The sequence below is a fragment of the Pan paniscus genome, chromosome 1 (assembly GCF_029289425.2).
Source record: "Pan paniscus chromosome 1, NHGRI_mPanPan1-v2.0_pri, whole genome shotgun sequence".
Taxonomy (NCBI): Eukaryota; Metazoa; Chordata; class Mammalia; order Primates; family Hominidae; genus Pan; species Pan paniscus.
Window position 1 is genome coordinate 129,506,629 of NC_073249.2, and position 20,576 is coordinate 129,527,204.

At 34.2% G+C, this 20,576-nt stretch overlaps 1 protein-coding gene across 6 annotated transcripts in view; it reads left to right on the plus strand.

Annotated features, from left to right (window-relative positions):
* The window catches only part of DPYD (dihydropyrimidine dehydrogenase), an 840,660-nt gene that overhangs the window by 397,563 nt on the left and 422,521 nt on the right, over nt 1-20,576 (plus strand). For 4 of the 6 annotated variants that reach the window (XM_034931766.3, XM_003808457.5, XM_063599879.1 and 1 more), the window contains one exon: nt 8,183-8,398. The exons of the other annotated variants lie outside the window; for them this stretch is intronic. In XM_034931766.3, coding sequence (XP_034787657.3) covers nt 8,183-8,398 — 216 coding nt within the window. The remainder of the gene's footprint in view (nt 1-8,182; nt 8,399-20,576) is intronic. 6 annotated transcript variants of the gene reach the window in all.

Below are 20,576 nucleotides of genomic sequence, written 5' to 3' on the forward strand. Positions count from 1 at the left end.
AAAACTTCAACCCTTGGCCTTCACGACACCTTTGCAGTATCTTCTGTCAAGAGGCTTACTAGACTTTTTTTTTTTTTTTAGTTTAAAATAATTATTCATGGTTAAATTGTGATAAAACATACATAATATAAAATTTACCATCTTAGACATCTTTAAGTGTACAGTTCCAGTGGCATTAAGCACATACATCATGTTTCTCCAGAACTTTTTTACCTTGCAAAACTAAAACACTATACGCATTAAGTGATAGTTTATCATTTCCCCCTCTGTCTCCCTTTTTCACACATAAGGAGGATTTTTAGTGGAGAGGACAACAGGACTGACTTTTGAAGGCTTAGTTGGAATTTTCAAAGCATTAACACCGGCAGGAAAGAACATTCTAAGCAAAAACAAAAAACAAAAGGCAAAATGCAAAGATGCATTAATGATATTGTTTTATTTGAGAAATTATAACTAGTTCAATAAGTGGAAGCAAAAAATATTTTGAAGGAGGGATAGGAGATGAGATTAGAAAGGGTGGGGAGGGAGAAGGGCCCAGATCACAATTGGGATTATATAATGCTGAGGTTCTGCTTTATTCTGTATGTAGTAAAGAAGCTTGAAGGAACTTGCAGATGACAATGAAATGAAAAAAATTAAGTGTAATGCATATATATTTGGGGCTCCTGATGGTCTATACTTGTCATGGAGTTAATTTTTAGAAATTTTATTGTAAGTGAATAAAACCTTTACTCAGTCTCCCCCCAAAAATTCTAAGGGTGAAGAAAGCAAACTTTAAAAAAATAGTCTTTAAACATCCTTGTTATTTTCAATTTTTCTTATGTCTAGGAAGGACTTCTAAAAAGGAAAGGTTGCTCTTTATCTTTACACTCTAAAACTTGGACATTTAGCTTTTCCTTAATCTCCATTTTTACCATTCTCATCTCAGTTCTTTAGGACTTCAGCTTCTTTTCCTTTTGTAGTTTTCTTTAGTTTTCATTGAGTGTATTTTGAACAATCAAAGAGGTCATGGTGATGTCCAGGTTATAAAATGATTCTTGCTTTACAATGGGAAGGGAGGGAGGGAAATGGCAAAAATTCGAGTTCTCATTTTTAACCTTTTCAACTATGTTAGCGGATTCCTCAATTTCATAGCATATAGGTAAATGAGATATCTGACAAAGGATAACTAGAATACTAAAAGCATTTTGTATTAAAAATAATTATTAAAGATAAAAATGTTTAGCCTAGAGAAAAAAAGGAGATGTAGGAAGTATATGTTAGTTCTGCAAAATATACTTGAGGGATGCCATGTGAAAAGGTGATTTTATTTATATCTCTACAGAGGAAAGAATTGCCTTCAAGAATAAGTATTTTATATAGATGGATTTTTTTTTTTTTTTTGAGACAGAGTCTCACTTGTTGCCCAGGCTGGAGAGCAGTGGCGTGATCTCAGCACAATGCAAGATCCACCTCCCGGGTTCACGCCATTCTCCTGCCTCAGCCTCCCAAGTAGCTGGGACTACAGGTGCCCGCCACTATGCCCAGCTAATTTTTTGTATTTTTAGTAGAGATGGGGTTTCACCATAGCCAGGATGGTCTTGATCTCCTGACTTCATGATCCACGCACCTCAGCCTCCCAAAGTGCTGGGATAACAGGTGTGAGCCACCACGCCCGACATACGTGCATATTTTTAATTGCAATGGAGATAATAATTTGGTTAAGATATGTTTGGTCAGTGTCCTCAAGGAGCTTATGTTGTTTTTGAAGAGAAAATTAACATGTACAGCCGACTATGATGACAGCTGAGTAGCAGCATATTTTAAACTGTGGAATAGCCACATAAATATCTTCTTTTGAGAAGTGTCTGTTCATACCCTTCATCTACTTTTTGATGCGGTTGTTTGTTTGTTTTCTTGTAAGTTTGTTTAAGTTCTTTGTAGATTCTGGATATTAGCCCTTTGTCAGATGGATAGACTACAGAAATCTTCTCCTGTTCTGTAGATTGCCTGTTCACTCTGATGATACTTTCTTTTGATGTGCAGAAGCTCTTTAGTTTAATTAGATCCCATTTGTCAATTTTGGCTTTTGTTGCCATTGCTCTTGGTGTTTTAGTCATGAAGTCTGCCCATGCCTATGTCCTGAGGTATTTGACTAGGTTTTCTTCTAGGGTTTTTATGGTTTTAGGTCTTACATTTAAGTCTTTAATCCATCTTGAGTTATTTTTTGTATAAGGTGTAAGGAAGGGGTCCAGTTTCAGTTTTCTGCATATGGCTAGCCAGTTTTACCAACACCATTTATTAAATAGGGAATCCTTTCCCCATTTCTTGTTTTTGTCAGGTTTGTCAAAGATCAGATATTTGTAGATGTGTGATATTATTTCTGAGGGTTCTGTTCTGTTCCATTGGTCTATGTCTCTGTTTTGGTACCAGTACCATGCTGTTTTGGTTACTGTAGCCTTGTAGTATAGTTTGAAGTTAGATAGAGTGATGCCTCCAGCTTTGTTCTTTTTGCTTAGGATTGTGTTGGTTATACAGGCTCTTTTTTGGTTCCACATGAAATTTAAAGTACTTTTTTCTAATTCTCTGAAGAAAGTCACTGGTAGCTTGACTGGGATAGCATTGAATCTGTAAATTACTTTAGGCAGTATGGCCATTTTCATGATATTGATTCTTCCTATCCGTGGAAATGTTTTTCTATTTGTTTGTGTCCTCTCTTATTTCCTTGAGCAGTGGTTTGTAGTTCTCCTTGAAGAAGTCCTTCACATTCCTTGTAAGTTGTATTTCTTGGTATTTTATTCTCTTTGTAGCAATTGTGAATAGGAGTTCACTCATGATTTGGCTCTCTGTTTGTCTGAAGACATTTGTGCAGCCAACAAACATGTGAAAAAAAGGTCATCATCACTGGTCATTAGAGAAATGCAAATCAAAACCACAATGAGATACCATCTCACGCCAGTTAGCATGGCGATAACTTAAAAGTCAGGAAACAACAGATGCTGGAGAGGATATGGAGAAATAAGAACACTTTTACACTGTTGGTGGGAGTGTAAATTATTTCAACCATTGTGGAAGACAGTGTGGTGATTCCTCAAGGATCTAGAACCAGAAATACCATTTGACCCAGCAATCCCATTACTGAGTATATACCCAAAGGATTATAAATCATTCTACTATAAAGAGATATGCACACACATGTTTATTGCAGCACTATTCACAATTGCAAAGACTTGAAACCAACCCAAATGCCCATCAGAGATAGACTAGATAAAGAAAATGTGGCTCGTATATACCATGGAATACTACGCAGCCTCCGAAAGGGATTAGTTCATGTGCTTTGCAGGGACATGGATGAAGCTGGAAACCACCATTCTCAGCAAACTGACACAGGAACAGAGAACCAAACACCACATATTCTCACTTATAAGTGGTAGTTGAACAATGAGAACACATGGACACAGGGAGGGGAACATCACACATTGGGGCCTGTTGGGGAGTGGGGGGTTAGGGGAGGGATAGCATTAGGAGAAATACCTAGTGTAGATGACTGGTTGATGGGTGTAGCAAACCACCATAGCATCCGTATACCTATGTAACAAACCTGCACATTGTGCACATGTATCCCAGAACTCAAAGAATAATACTAAAGTAAAATTGTGGAATAGTAAATAAAAAAGAGGTAACTACTTCAGAAAAGTGTATAGGTGGTAGTAAGGAAATGTCCCAACAAGTATATGCTTGAATGAATCAGTTGAGTTTGGAAGGATTATGAAGAGTTTAACGCATGAGTAAAGTCTTAGATTTATTTGTATTTTAGGCAGGTAAAATACATGTAACAGTGTGATGAACTATTGGTAGTTTAAATTTTGTGTTTATTTGGTGGTAGGTGGTAGATTTATTTGTATTTTTTTGCATATAAATGTCAGAGACCTTGTCTGTTTTGTTCATCTTTTTAACCCCAAGTTCTTAACAAATACCTGCTGAATAAGTAAATGAATGAAAATAGTTCTATATGAACATTAATAACTAAGTCTAACAGGTATATTGGCACTATGTTATAAAAAAATCAGACTATGCCATGCAAAGAAATTTTAAGTTGGTTTCCTGAAAAATATGGGGAAGTTAATGCATTTTAATACTTAAACATATAACCAAATATTTTCAATGTAATTAATTAAAATAATATTTTTTATGATCTATAAGTGTCTCAGATAAAATAATTTCTCTATAATGACAAGGGAAGGACTTTAGAATGGGTAATTTTCAGCAGATGGAGAAGAAAGATGGAATGTGAAAAGTGCAGAGGTAGGGAGGCACAAAGTATTTTTGAGAAGCAATGATTGAAACATTTTATTTCTGAGGGGTGGCTTAAGAACATAAGCCAACAAGACAGCAAACTATATATTTTATTGTGGCTTTACCAGTAACTGAGCAACTTACAGATATTCATTTAGCCTCCTTTGGCTTTTGTTTTCTCTTTGTAAAATAAAACTTTTAAAGTAGATAGTCTCTTTGATTGTTCTAGCTCTACATAATAATACATAGAACTGAAAAAGTTGATTCAGGACACTCTATGGAGGAAACTAAAGGGCAGGCTCTTTACTTTGAGCTTCACTTAATGGGTTTTAGAGTATCATGATGATATGGTTTGACTGTGTCCCCACTCAAATCTCATCTTGTATTCCCATGTGTTGTGGGAGGGACCCGTTGGGAGGAAATTGAATCATGGGGCCAGGTCTTTCCTGTGCTGTTCTCATGATAGTGAATAAGTCTCACAAGATCTAATGGTTTTAAAAAGAGGAGTTCCACTGCATAAGCTCTCCCTCTTTGCCTGCTGTCATCCATGTAAGATGTGACTTGCTCCTCCTTGCCTTCCACCATGATTGTGAGGCTTCCCCAGCCAGGTGGAACTGTAAGTCCAGTTAAACCTCTTTCCTTTGTAAATTGCCCAGTTTTGAGCATGTCTTTAACAGCAGTGTAAAAATGAACTAACACACATGGCTTTTAAAAATTGTTTTAGTATACCTTCAAATCTATCTCATCAATTAACTTGTATTTATTATTGAAAATATGCAAATTATAATAAGCAAAAATTTAAAAATTAAAGGTCATCTAAAACCCTGATTCTGAGATGTAATTCTCCTAGCATGTTGATGTTTATCTTTTGTGATTGATGGATAAACAGAAACGTACAGCAAAATAGATATATATGTTTTTCCACCAAAACTTGGAATTTACATATAATATTATAATATTAACTCACAGTTTTACTTTGTACATAATAAACCCTCTTTCATGTCAATAAATTATTTTCTTCTGTATCATTTCTGATACTAGCATAGCATTCCTTTTTACAATATAGCCATTATGGAACCTATCCCCATTGTTCAACACCTAGGTTGTTTCCTTATATCTGTTATTTACTAACACTACTGGATGAATGGAAAAATAGTATTGTCTGAAATTGAAAATCTAGATAACATATTTGTTAGGAGGGAATATGATGAGATAAAAGAGTTGAGGTTAAAGTGTAAGAGCAAAGCATCTACATCCAAAGGCCTTGACGTCTCTTGGAAATCTGAGTTTGGAGATTGCAACTGAGGTCTGGGAGGAATTAACCTTGTGATGGGAGGTGAAAGTAGATATGCTTGAGTTCTCTGAGCAAGGGTACAGAGGGGGAACAGGCTTTTAAAATTCAGAAAAGGAGGTGTACATTAGGGCATGGATATATGATGAAGCTGAACAGACTGAGTTGCTATAGCACGACAAAGACAAAGCTAAAAATAGCCCTGTGTTGCACAGTATGAAAAAAGACTGCCTATGACAAGTGAAGATTTTAGATTATATTATAAACACATATACATAGTAGCACTTTTGTGAATAAAAGAAAAAATATATAAGAAGCTGTATTTCTCATTTGAAAGAATTGTGTCTGTGTGTGTGTGTGTGTGTGTGTATTTTATTATTGTTTGCTTTGTTGTGTTTGGTTTTTGTTTTGTTTTGAAGCTTAAGGAAAATCTTGCAAAATGTGTCCAAATCATTTTCTTTCTAAGTATTAAGGCAGCAATGTTCGTAAGAATTTCAAAGCAATTACTTATTTATTTAAAACTACATAAATTAAGCAATGCAAGTTGAACTACACATATATCTGCCTCCTTGGGCTGTTGCCTAATGCCATATATAGCTACAATTATGAACAAACCAAAATTCATCTGTAAGATTGAAAAAAATAGATATTTCAACACACAGCCATAAAAAGAGAAGAATACTTGTAAGGTCACTTATTTCACCTTGTAAAGTACAGACACATGGGACCATATGTAGTTATGCTATTGCCATCAAAGGCAAGTTGGCTCAACGTTGTTTCTAAGACAGAGAAGTTGCTTCTATACTTTTACTGATATTAATCAACCTGTAGTGTCAGGAAATTCTTCTTTAGTCTAACCCTAAAACTTGCTTGATTGAATTTACATTATGATTACACAAAGCTAAGAAAATACCATCAAGCAAGGTTTCATAAATTAAGTACAAAGAGGCTGGTTAGTGGGACCAGGAGAAAAATTCTGAAATTATTCCCTTTTGTGTTTGAATTTCAGTATGTTTTAAATAAAGTTGTTTGTTTGTTTATTTAATTGATAATACTTTCCATACTGCCTTTGAAATTTAAAAAGGATGATATCGTATATATTCGGTATACTGCTAACTGACTTTTTGCCAGTTTTTGTCATTGTAAACATCCATGCGTGGACAGATATACATACACACACCTCAAATTAACCTCCAATTTCCTATATTTTACATTGTAGCTTTTGTATTTGCTAATAATCCTTTTAATAGTATAGCAATCCTATGTGAGGACAGAAAAATTATGTTCACACCCAGACTAACCAATATTCAGAAATGTGCCTTGAAGCCCAGAACATCCCTGGGAGAAGGTGCCTGCCATAGCTGAAGCCTGGATCCCATCAGGCATCTCTTTGCATGTACCAGAGACACATTAGTGTTTCAATTGACAAGTTTGATGCCTTTTTACATATTAAGTGAACTTTGCTTTGCATTGTAAGTGGTGGAGGGCCAGAAATAATTTCTATGCAAGTCATGGAAATCTTTATCTACACAAGACACACTCCTATAAAATTAAAGTTCTGCTCAAATAACTTTTCTTTTGAGTGATGATTCACAAGAGAACGGATTTCTACTTTTGAATTAACTAGCCCTGTCCATTCAGTAACCGCTTTGGCTGAGAAAATTCATCCTTTTTATATTTTCCAATGTTATTTGTCTTTTGGAGATAGAGAGAGAGAAGGGGAGGGAGGAATGGAGTGAGAGAGACACTTTACAAACAAAAGGCCTGATGCAATCTTTAATAACCTCCCCAGTCAGAAAAGGAGACAACATTTAGCAAGCACCTATGTATGATGTTTCAGTGTGCCATGTGCTAAGAGTAAGTGTTTTTATTAAATCATTCCAATAATCCTGCAAAGAAGCATTATTACCATGATCATTTAACAAAGGTAAATTTACAGTTTTGAGTGCCAGTCGAAGATTTTGACGTAAACTATTTGGGACCTATTTGTTTTCAGAAAAAAGAACAAACCCCCGTAATGCATATGAGAACACTACCCACTTTCCAAATTAAATGTCTCCCTGCAGCTTATGATTTCCTGAATTTTCCAGTCTTCCTGTGAGGTAGAAATTAGGAGAGCAGCATTCCTGCTGCTATACTGAAAACTATAGAGAAGAAAAGACAGGGACTTATTAGTTCCCTTTCCTAAAGTCGCCTAAACAGTAGTGAAATTACTGGAAATTGAATTTAGGCCTCCTGACTTGCCGTTGCCCATATCTCTGAGCACTAAAGGTATTTTCATAACTTAAGTACAAAGAGACTGGATTGGACCAGGGAGAAAAATTCTAAAATTATTCCCTTTTGTATTTGAATCTCAGTATGTTTTAAATACAGTTGTTTGTCGATTTAATTGATTTTATTTCTGCTAATACTCTTCATACTGCCTTTGAAATTAAAAGGGGATATTATATGAATTCAGTTCACTGCTAACTGACTTTTTGCCAGTTTTTTTCATTGTAAACAGACTGTTGTAATCTATATTAATTCGGATGCTGTGTTGAAGTGATTTTTTTGGTGAAATATTATATGGACAATTTAGATGTAATATGAAACCAAGTATTGGTTTGTATTTTGCAGTCACAATATGGAGCTTCCGTTTCTGCCAAGCCTGAACTACCCCTCTTTTACACTCCTATTGATCTGGTGGACATTAGTGTAGAAATGGCCGGATTGAAGTTTATAAATCCTTTTGGTCTTGCTAGCGCAACTCCAGCCACCAGCACATCAATGATTCGAAGAGCTTTTGAAGCTGGATGGGGTTTTGCCCTGACCAAAACTTTCTCTCTTGATAAGGTAAGAAAATATTATTGAAGTCATATAGAAATGTCTATCGTATATTTTAATTAAGGTATAAACATTATAATGGATTTTTTTACTAAAAAATACTACTTATTAAACTATTTGACAAGACCTATCATTACACATTAATCTTTAGTTTCTTTCCTTCCTTTCTGTCCCATGGAAGAAGGGGCAGGCATATATTGCTCATTTAGTATTGTCTAGGAAGCAACAAAGATATAAATATTACGAAAGTGACTTTTTCATTTAATAATCTCAAACCCTTATTTTTGTATTATTAATTGTTTCATTATTTTTGGATGCCTCAGCTCAAAGATAGGGACACAATTGATTTGGTTTGCACAAAATTCTGGAATTCAATTTATGTTGAAAAGAATCTCAGTGTAACTTATTGGTATTGGTAATAAGATAGATTCTTTATAAATTTGGAATGCAGAAACCTTTCTCAAAAACAAATACCCTGAGTTTCATTTAACATTATGACTTTGTACTTAACCAGAAGTGGACATCTTATACTTAGTAGGAAATAAACTACGTATTAAAGTTGAGATTGAGTCTTTAAAGTACACAAAGCATATATATGCATGTTTTCAAAGTAAGATGCTTTATACAAGAGGATTGCATCCTTATATGGTTTTGAATTAGAAAAGAACAACAGACTTTAACATTTTTAGACTATTTATTGATAAATTACAAATGCTAAACCTCTCAATGTATTTAATACTAACTGGTAGTTAGTAATAATTAATGTATATGAATGTGTGAATTTAGTGACTAAGAAAAGAGTATCATTATTTGAATCCGCTTTATCCTTAGGCAAAGAAAATAATAGAGAACAAACATGCCCCATTAAGCACATTCTCTCTTTCTTTTTCCTCTTACTAGGATCAATAGCTGGCATTATTATGGCTAAAACATTAAGGCTGTCTTACTCTGACAGCTTTACAAGATGCAATGTGTAAGTGTGGTCAGGAAAATCTAGACAATTCTCAAAAGTTAGAAAAAAAAAAAACAGTGCAGGAAAAAAATCCTTCGTAAAGATTTTTTATATTTAAAGAGAAGTTATTTTTTCAAATAAATCAACTGAATATTTTATTAAACAAAGTGTAAAACGTAACAGAATATACTAGATTCAGCTTTAGAATACCATGAATCAATTGTTTATAACCTTGTAGAATATTGATAGTATATTTGTCTTTGTTTCAATTGATTCTTTAAGAATTACTGAGAAGCTATAATCAAATGTTTAATCTATTGGAGAAAACTGAGTCTCAGATAGCATATACTGACTATATTAGTTATGCTATTAAAAAATATATATGTAAACCGAAATAGGTGGCTAATTGGGCACAGGTGAAGAATTATAGCTGAAAAAAAAAAGGTGTTTGCTGCTTTGAATTTGATGTTTTCTTCACTTGCAATAATTGAATTCTGATTAATCAGAGACATCAGTCTTTACACTGTTGGTGACATGCATTGATTTGTGATGCTGTGTCTTTCAGTAACCTAGGAGCACTTGCCTTTATTAGAATCACCAGCAGAAATAAATGTGGAAGCTAACTTCCTTCTAAACCTCCAATTTGAATTTAATCTATCAATTTAGAAGTCTGTGATGCTGGTTCGAAAGGGGAGTTATGAACAAATGGAAATTAAATTTGGCACATGAAATGTAACCATGCGGGGTTTTTTGGAAACCCTATTTTACTTACTTTGATGGTGGGTACAACAAAATATTGTGCAGACTATTTTAAACATATTTCTGCAAATTGCAATGACAAAAATAATGAAGCCACCTTGGGCTTATGTAATGCCATTTTCAAAAAAGATTATTTTCCATACGTGATTTTGCAGAGTAGTCCGTTTGCCTCATAGAGGTCTACTTTTTTTGTTTCCTTATCTGGTTCCTAATTAGTGATTAAATTTGTGAATATATAATTACATCGTATGTGCTTATTTCTTATTTCTATGCTTTCCTATTGATGAAATGTTGGTAGTATACAACTCAGTAGTATGAACATACTTATTTCCCCACAGCCTTTTACTAAAGAGTCTATTAAAATATTACATGTACTATACATTTCGGTGACATTATAGTATACCAATTTAGATTAGCCTTATTATAATTTATTATGGCAATTGAAGAATCTATTTAAAATGAATTAAAATTCAGAATCTTGACATTTGAAATTTGGATGCTCTTAATATGACAAAGGTTATTCTATGGGGTTTTGTTATCATATGAAATATTAATATTTCACAATACAATTTTGATGAAGTACAATTTGCCAAGCTTGCATATGATAAAGAAATTAAATGCTTACCAAGGGAGTTCAGTGAAAATTAGAGCCCTGACTGAACATCTGCTAGAAATTTTATTATCCTGTCCTACTGACAGTGTGGCTCCCTCGTTGTTTTTCTGGATTGACAGCTGAATATTGCACTGATTTCTGCAGCAAATATGTTTGCGTGAACTTTGTTTCCCTTTTTTTATTTTTTTCGGAGTTTGGAACATGCTTTTGATTTTCATCCTATATATATATATATATATATATATATATTATACTCTTGACATTTGTAGATGCCAGATTGAGGTCTAATATGCTGTAGCACCGATAGACCATTGACTTACAGTGAAATGCCAGTTGATATCTCAGTAAACAGAAATATTATTATTCTTTACTGTGCAGTCTATATAAAAGCTGTATGTGCTTTCTTTAAAAAGGCAAATGATCATATTTTTAATGTCAAATATGAAAATATCTGTTTGCTTTTGTGTTAAATAACATCAAAAATGGCTTTTATTAACTATATTCTTCCTCTTCAAATCTGTCTTTCCAAGAATGTTTCAAAATAACAAGGTTGCTTTTCTTGAGATTCTATTTATGTTTTATAAAGATAGTAAAGTCATATTTAAAATATAGTTATGAAATCATTTTTCTATATAAATGTATATCGGCTCCAAGTTTAAATTTTGAAAGGTGGGAGAGAAATCGATCTGTCAAGCTTGATTAAAACTAAATTATCATGACAAAACAGAGAAGTGATCTGTTTAAGAGGGAATATTAGAAATGGTTTGGACTTCACATAAAATAACCCCTTGACCTGTGTTCACATTATATTGATAGGAAGTAGATAAAAACATTTTGTTTTCATTAATCTTGTCCATAAATTTTGTTCTCTTGGAGAGCTACATATTATATACTGCAAATCTGTAACATGAAACTGCAAGTTGCATAGCTTCATTACTGCACAGATAAATAAATTAAGAAGTATTTATTTCTATCCTAAATCAAATCTAAACCCAAGCAACAGTTCACTTCACTTGTGAGCCCTCTCTATACATAGATTAACTTGTGATTAACTTTAATTATGAAAATATCTCAAATGAATAGATTTTGTTTTAATAAGTATCAAATTAGGTAAATAAGTATCCATGTAATAGGTCTCTCTTATAAAATGCTAAGAAGTAAAGACTGAAAATATTTAAGCCTCTTTTTTTGGCATCAAAGTATTTATGTAGCTGTTTCTGTAAAACACAGCCTTATACCCCATAGCACAAAGCTTAATGTATAGGAGAGGCTTGATAAATGTTTCATAAATATTCGCTGGATAAATGAATACATAGATTTTTTTGGCAAGAGCATATCGAGTTTATTTTTTTCCCAGTATATGAACAGACAGTTAACACATAAAAGAATTGAATGTTTTGAGTATTGATCTCAATCGAAGGAGAAAAGGCCAATTAAAAAATTTTCATATTCTATGTTGCTTTTCTATGGTGCATCTATACGTGTCTAAAAATGAAAATGTCAGTGAAATATCTGAATGTATAGATTGTGGTTTAAGACTTAGGTTGTTGTATAAGCCTTTAAAATGCAGAGAATTTTTGAGAAAACAGGGCAAGTATCACACAATATTAAGAAGATACGTAAAAATCGGCTGGCCTAACTTCTAACTGCATGTATTGGTAGTCCTGAGAGAAGAAATGTAACCTGTTCTTGAATGCTTTTAGTGACAAGGAATATACTACATCTTTAAGGCAATATAACCTGTATGACTGTAGAAAGATCTGTTTTAGAAATATGTTCCTTTTATTGACCCCATATCACCCTTCTCATAAATTTCATCCATGTTTTATATATAGTTCTGCCCTCTGATACATCGTGGAATAAATAAGAGTAATATTAATATAAATGAATTATTTAAAATAAAATGTTGTTGTTGTTGTTTTCCACAAGTAAATAAATACATTAGAAAAAATCTAACTAATATGGAGAAGCAGTGTAGTGTGGGGAAAGGCACTTTGGCCTGGGAGGCCCTGGTCTTAATCCAAAGCTGCTTCTAAATCACTGTCTTGGACATGTGTAATATTATAGGTCATTGTTATAGTTGTTATCATTATTCACATTATTAGATACCCTATATTCAGTGCTTAGGATGTATAGACTAAATGTTTTTGTAAATTATTTCATTTAATCCTCACAATCCGTTTATAAGATAGATAGTATTGTTTTCAGATGAAATAATAGTCTGAGAAAGTTAAATAAATTGTCCAGGACTTAAGACAACAGTTATCTATTTGACTATAGTCATATGGGTTGGCAATTTGGGCTCAGCATGCATGATCAGTTCTCCTACTTCACAGGGTGTCAGCTGGCCTCAATCATGCATTTATAGTTGGTTGTTTGGATCCCTGGGGATCAAGATGTTCCACTAATGTGTCTGGAGCCTCATGTGGGGCATATAGCAATCATGTGGGATTGCTATAATTGCGGAGATGGCTGAGCTTTTCTCTCTATCTCTTCATAATCTCTCTTGCCTCACAATGTCTTATCAAGGTGGCTGGTTTAGGTTTGATAAGGCTACTTCACAAGGCTAGTAGTGTTCTAGGAGGACAAGAGTGGAAGCTGAAAGATCTCTTGACACAAAGACTCCAAAGTCTACACAGTGTTACTTCCATATTTTATTCAAAGCATGTTACAAAGTCAATGTATGTTCATGAAGTAGGTAAATACCATCCGCTTATTGATAAAAAGAACTGCAAAACCACATTACAAAGGGACATGCATAGAAGTAGGAAAGGATTATTGCAGCCATCTTTGCAAACAGTCCTAACTTGCCCTCTGATTAGAGCAGTTCACATCCCTCCCAAATGTAAACTGCATCCACTCCTTTCCAAGACACCCAAAATATCATCTAATCATGGCATTAGGCTCAAGGTTCATTATCTTATGATCTTCATCAAGTCCAAATGCCTATGAGATTATCTGGTTTTAGTTTCTTTTTACTGAGGATTCTGTGATATAGAAAGACATGTTTTCTATCTTCCATACACCCAACACAAAACGATACAGTCAAGAGAACCACAGTAGATAAAATCTCCTTTAGAAACTGGAGAAATGGAAGGCACATAGCAATCACTTGTCCATAGCAATTTTGAAATTCAGTTTGGCACATATTTTCAGGGCCTCTTGCTCCAAGGATGGAGAATCAGGGTCCATTTATGCTCCTTGGTAAGGATGTCCTAATACATTTTTCCTATCTACTATTGGCTCTGCCTTCTGGGCTACTGATTATCTCTGGGCTACTGATTTTCTCCTCTGAGTTTTTCTGTTGTTGTTGTTGTTTGTTTGTTTGTTTTGTAAATGGCTAATGATGGCCCCTGTTGACAGCTGAGTAGTTTTGTCAGCCTGTTCCTGCCCAAATAAAGTTATAGCACCCTATTCCTCTCTTTGTTTTGAATTGTTTCTTTTAATCCTAACTCATGGTGATATCATCATAAAACTCTCTTAACATAATTTTGAATCTATTAAGGACTAAATTGATGCCCAAAGTCACATCCATAATTCTTTTTAAACAGATTTCTTTTATTTTTGGATATGCCTTGCTGTTGTGGTACAATGTCTTTAGGAATGTTAGAAGCCCTGAGAGAATCTACTAGGACTTGCCTTAGGTCTTTCTAAAGTCTTAACAAACTGTCTTACTGAAATATTCTTGAGATTATCTTTAAGGTACTTTATTTTGAGAATCTTTTTTCCATCTAGGAGAGAACAAATATAAAGAATAGTTTATTTTCTGACCCAGTGTGTCCTAGGTCCCTTGGATTCTGTCTGTTTTGCATGGCAAATTTAAATATAGCCTTATTTAGCTCTTTTCTCTCTTTTAGTACCTTATCACACTTGGGTAGAAACACTCAACTGAACACGTTCAGTGTTCTGTCTAGAGATGTATTATGTTCACTTTCTGTTTTCCAAATTATCACTGCTGACATTCTTGCCAATTGTTCTGTCACCACATAATACAGGCCACTTTTCCAACCCTCCAATAACAATTTTCATACCACATTTTAAACCTCTACTAACAGTTTGTTCACCATTCTTCCAGCCTTTACTAAGATCTTACTCTTGGTTTTTGAAGGCTCTTCCTGCCTCACAATGCCAAAGCCAGGGCCACATGTTTTATATTTTGTTATGCTAGCAAACATAACCTATTTCAGCATCACTTACCTATTGCTGCATATCAGACAACCTTACCAAAAGCAGCAACACGTTTTCTGCTCTTGTTTCGACAGTTTGGCAGTATGGCCAAGGCTCAGCTGGGTTGACTTGCCTTTGCTCCACATGATATTAGTTGTTCTCACTCATGGATTTGCAATCAGTTGACAGACTGTTTGGTGGCTGGCTGATGGCTGGTCCTGGATGATTGCATTCACATGCCTGGGTCCTCAGCTGACATGATTAGGCCTGTATCTCTGTATGGTCTTATCTTCAAAGAGACTACACTGGACTTGTTCACAAGTTGTCAGTGCTACAAAAAAGGCAGGAGGAGAAGTTGCAAATCCTCTTGATGCCAAGGCTCGGAAGTTGCACAATATAATTTTCATTGTGTTCCATTCTTTAGGGCACATCACAAGACCAGATCAGGTTGTAACAGCATGGAAATGGCCCCTCCCATCAAAACACTGAAATCCACCACGTCAGGATTTGAACCAAGGTCTATTTGATACAAATCCCTGCAATTTCCACTATATCATGCTTTTACATAATGTATCCTTTCTGGACCATATTACTTTATGTCTAAAATGAAGGCAGTTTGACTGCATTCATGTCTTCAGAGACTTAGAGTTCAGCCTGAGCATTTACACTGAGGACTTTCTACCCACTGCTTCGTATAGAGTGGCACCTATGCTTGTCTTTCTATTGAGAAATAAAAGTTGCACAGAAATTTTATATTTCTATGTGCAATTTCAGAGAGAATACAAGAGAGCATTTTGATTTAACAGCTTCTGTGAATCTTCTGTCATCAGAAGCCAATTTTTTGCCAGCCACACTGGCCCCCTTTCTAGTTCTCCAACATGGCAACTTCCTCCCTGTCTTAGGACCATTTTGCTTGGTGTTTGATCTGCCTGGAATGCTCTTCTCTCAGATATTTATATGACTGGCTCTTTTTTCTTAATCAGTTCTCAGATCAAAAGTTACCTCCTCAGAGAAGCTCTTGTTAACCATTCAAAACCCAGGCTCTCCATCCCACATTACATTGGTTGTTTTTTTCTTCACTGCACTTATCACCATATGAAATTGCCATGCTCTTGGTCATCTATTTGTTTGCTTATTTATGTTCTGTTTTAGCCACTCGAAGTAAGCTCTGTAAGTAGAGAGATATTGTCTTTCTTGCTCACTACAGCATGCCCAGTGCCAAGAACAATGTCTGGCAGATAGAAAGGACGCAATACATACTTGTTAGATGAATGAATAATTATAGTATTCTAATTTGAACCACAATTCCACATGACAGCTCTTCAGTTACTTGGAGACAGCTCTCATGTCCTATCCATAAGCCTTTTCTTTTTCCTTTCTAAATAGTTCTGTTTTTCTTTTCATAATAAGGTTTGCAGACTTTTTACCATGTAGGTTGTCTGTTCTCCCATGTGGATTCCAAGAAACTTGTTTCAATCCACATTATCTTAATTGAGAGGAAGTTGCTCCTGCGTTTGCAAAAATTGCACAAATTGCTAGCACCTATCAACTAGACGAGAACTGAGGAATAACATTGTCAGGACTGTAAATGCTAAAGATAATATTTAAAGTTGAAAATTTCACAAACATGTCATGTAATAATATTTTAGAGCCTGGGTAATTCTCTATGGATTACAATACAGAACATCACAATTTATTTTTGTAACTCATTTTGGAAACCTCGTTAGAAATAAAGATCTGGATTTTTTTAAAAGATTAAATAAAACTGATTTACTTAATTATTATTAAGAGTTTATCTATTACCTCATCATGAAAGTCTATGAAACAATAAATTAACAATAGTCCAGTGCATTATTTTTGCTGCTATAGTTCTAGCTTCCAATTTTGTATATGATTATTTTCTATTTATTGCATAATATTGTTTTCCTGATAATATACATTAACTAGGAGTTATAATTGTTTAAATAAATTCAATGTAAGCTTTTTATCTGGGAGACTTTTAACATGCTGAAAACTGAGATGACTTCTGTATACTAACAGTTTATCACCTAGCTAGGTTCTTATAACTTAGACGTATTTTATTGAAACTCATAAAATCAACTCATCCTCAAATTATAAAGAATTAGTTTATTAAATGGCTACAGTTCACATATAGTACTCCTATGGGAGATTTCATCCAAGTGTTCACTTCAAGACTATTTAGCAAGCTCTTCTATGACGTAACCCTCATTGCTTCATCAACAAAAGAACCTGTATGTGTGCTTGCACACTTGTGTGTACACATTCAATATTGAAGCTAAATCTTGCAAGTTAGAATCTAATGAATACACCACTGTCTATCCTTAAAGTTTTAAATCAGTCTCTGTTCGCAATCATACCATGTTTGCCAGACTTAGTCTGTTAAGTAAAAAATATAGATAAAGATGCTTTCAAACACAATTTAATGCATGTATTTCGAATATTAAGTAAAAATCTTTTAATTATAGGCAAAGTAATATTTTTAACCATGAAGCAGACTAATCAATTTTCCAATATAATTACATCTTCACCACTTTCCCATTTCAGGCTGTGATTTCACACCTGTTAATTAGTTAATCATTTTGGTAGAGTGGACAAAGTGAAACTCAAATAGACTTTTTAATAATATAAATTGACGTGTACAATTTTGATCTGGGTTAGCTGGTAGATGAATCTAACTTGTAATGGAAAGTACCTCTTATTCAGTTTCCTTTTTTAAAAAAAGCAACTGGTGTCAAGGTTAATGGAAAATTCTCATAATTATGGTTAATGGAAATTTCCTTAAAGTACAGTCCTGCTGTTTGAGAAACTGATTTTACCCTTATTCTGTCTCACATAATTCTTCTGTGAATTTTAAATTTAACCAGTTAAAAATCTCCATATTTTGGGTATGTTAAGATGATACAGTCTTTGGTTGAAATTAGTTGGATTGAATTTCATAATATTCTCCTTGCCTTTGTATTTTCTTTATTGCTTTTTAATAAGATTCTAGTAATTACTATGTAATGATATTCTTTATACTCATTTTAAATACTTTATACCATGATTACCTTACTGTCAGATTTTTATTAAAGGCATACCTACATTGGCTATTTTGTTACAAGACTGACTCTGTTTTAGTAAAATTACAGTTCGCTGTATGCTCCTTTTTCCTAAAGGACTAGCAATGTGCTTAATATTCAAGTACCACTATTTCTGAAATGAGGTGTCATGAGAAATAAAGTGTCACTAACTCAAGGAAGTTACTGGTGTGTTAGTTAAATATTCACTCAAACTGCCCTATCACACACCAATTACCTTTTCTTACCCCACTGCCTCATCTGCTTCTTTCACTTCAGCTAAGCCCATTGCCCTTTTCATCCTGCCCTGCTTTCTTCATTTGCATGTTTTTCTACAATATCTCATGTGTCTGAAACAGTTTCTCACTTCTATCCTGCCAAATTTACCCTCTATTTATGTGAAAAATTAGCTTAAAATGTCATTAAAGAAAGTACCATTTTTAGGTATCTGGGCAAGATTTGATGTATTTTGAGAGCTCTTATAATGTCCTTTTATATATACTATTTTTCGAGTGTGTGTTTGTGTGTGTGTATATGTGTGTATGTATGGTATTCACTTTAGACAACTTAAACTGTAGTTCAGAAAATATATACACCAAAAGATATAAGATGACTTAAGGCCACAGGAATTCTTAGACTAAAATGTCACTTAATACTAAAATGTTACTTAATATGCAATATTTTATTTTTTAAATTATTTTATAATTTTAATTTTTTAATAATTTTTTATTTTCAATTTTTTTTTATTTTCTTCACATTTGAACTGTCTTTATTCTAGGGAGAAGGGATAGCACATGGATAGTCATGGTCATGAGAGAACCGAGCATATGTAAGATGCAGCACGATGTCTCATGAAATGGTATAAGTAGCTGTAGAGATAGTGAGAAAGGCCTGTGGGGTTAGGAATTTAAATATTGTTGTATAAACAGGGAACCTGTTGTTAAGAGGTTTAAGCAAAGAAATTACATAATTCAATTTGGAAGAGACTGTTAATCATAATACAACTACTGTTTATCATTTCAACAATAACTTTCACTTCTCTCCTCATACAAACTCTCTTTTCTGACAAAACTGGTTTTATCACCAGGTTTATGTTTGCATCGTCTATACCTTAATTTTACCATTCTTTATCGGTAAGGAGACATTTATTGTTCTTCAAATATTAAAAGGCCAATGACCACCCAAGTCCCCTGGAGCTACATTAATCAATGGTTATCTTCTCTCCATTGTCTGAGCTCTTATAGAATTTTACTCAATGGACACAAGAGGGAATGGATTCCTTTTAAACTCCACCCCACCCCCCGGCCCCTTTCCTGAATGGAAGCCTTTGGAAATCAGATCTCGTGACCACCAGGCCCTGCAAAGGGAACCTGCTGACTGACTACCTCCCTCCTCTTATCAACCAGTTTTATTTTGCAATTTAATACATTTTTCAGCAATATAATGAATTTTAAATTGATAAATATTATTACCTCTTGAAGAGTATTTTCACTTTCATGGCTAAATATAATTTTGTACAGCTATAATATTCCTCTTTAGGAGACATACTTTTGTTTAGACTAACGTTTATCTAATGGGTACCTCCAAGCATTCTTCAAAAATACTTCCCATCACTTGGGAACTCTTCCCTATGGTGCTTTTGAATCTTTGGTCATAGCTTGCTCTCTAGGAAACTCCTAGGAAGCTATTGAGTAACTTAGCTTTTCTCTGCTGCAACACATTTGCCTTTCCAAGGGACCATATTGAACAGAGCTTAAGGTGACTTCACGTTACTTATTTAAATATGGGTCCCTTAATTGGTCCACAGGAAAATCTTACATTTCCTTTACCCTGACAAATTCTAGGAATATAGGCTAGTTGCTGTACAGTTGCATCTCTTTTAGCTCATCTTTTAGCAACAGACAACTCAGACCTTTTCGATATATCAAGCAGAGTGGGACACTGTATACGGTGCACCAACCTCCAAAAAAGAAAATAAAACTGCAGGGAACACATATAAAGTGCTCTGAAGGGTCCCTTTTAAAAGCTGTCTCTCAGGATTTGGGATGACAGTGGGACTCATATAATCCCAGAAGCATGCTCCAAAGAAACCATGTCATAATCTCCAACATCCATCCCTAACTTTTTGTTAACATTTTGTTTCCATATTGGAGTGAAGGGTGTAAGAGTTCCCTAAGCAGATTTTTGTTATCTACTTGAACATTTCTGTAAGGGAAAAATTTATTTTTGTGATTTATCTCAATGCCCCTTAAGGTCTCAGCCAAAATGTATATTTTAATATTCTGTTGCATTAATAATATCCATATTGAATTTTACTTATGGACATTTAGTATATGAAAATGCATTATTTAAAAACCCTTACATTTCATACAACTATTTGCATATAGAGATTTTTTTTTCTGGATTTTGTCAGTAACATTTAATTTTTTAATATGGCAGCAGGTTTTAGTCCAGATCTTCCAAGAAACAGTTGCCAAGATGTGATTAAACATGCATGGATTTGATTAGGTGAAATAATTGTGGGAGACAATATGGAGGGTGTTGAGGAGGACTGGGAGAGCCATAAGACAGCAATAGAAGTCAAGCCATACATTGGGGAGAGAAGAAAGAAAGGTTGAG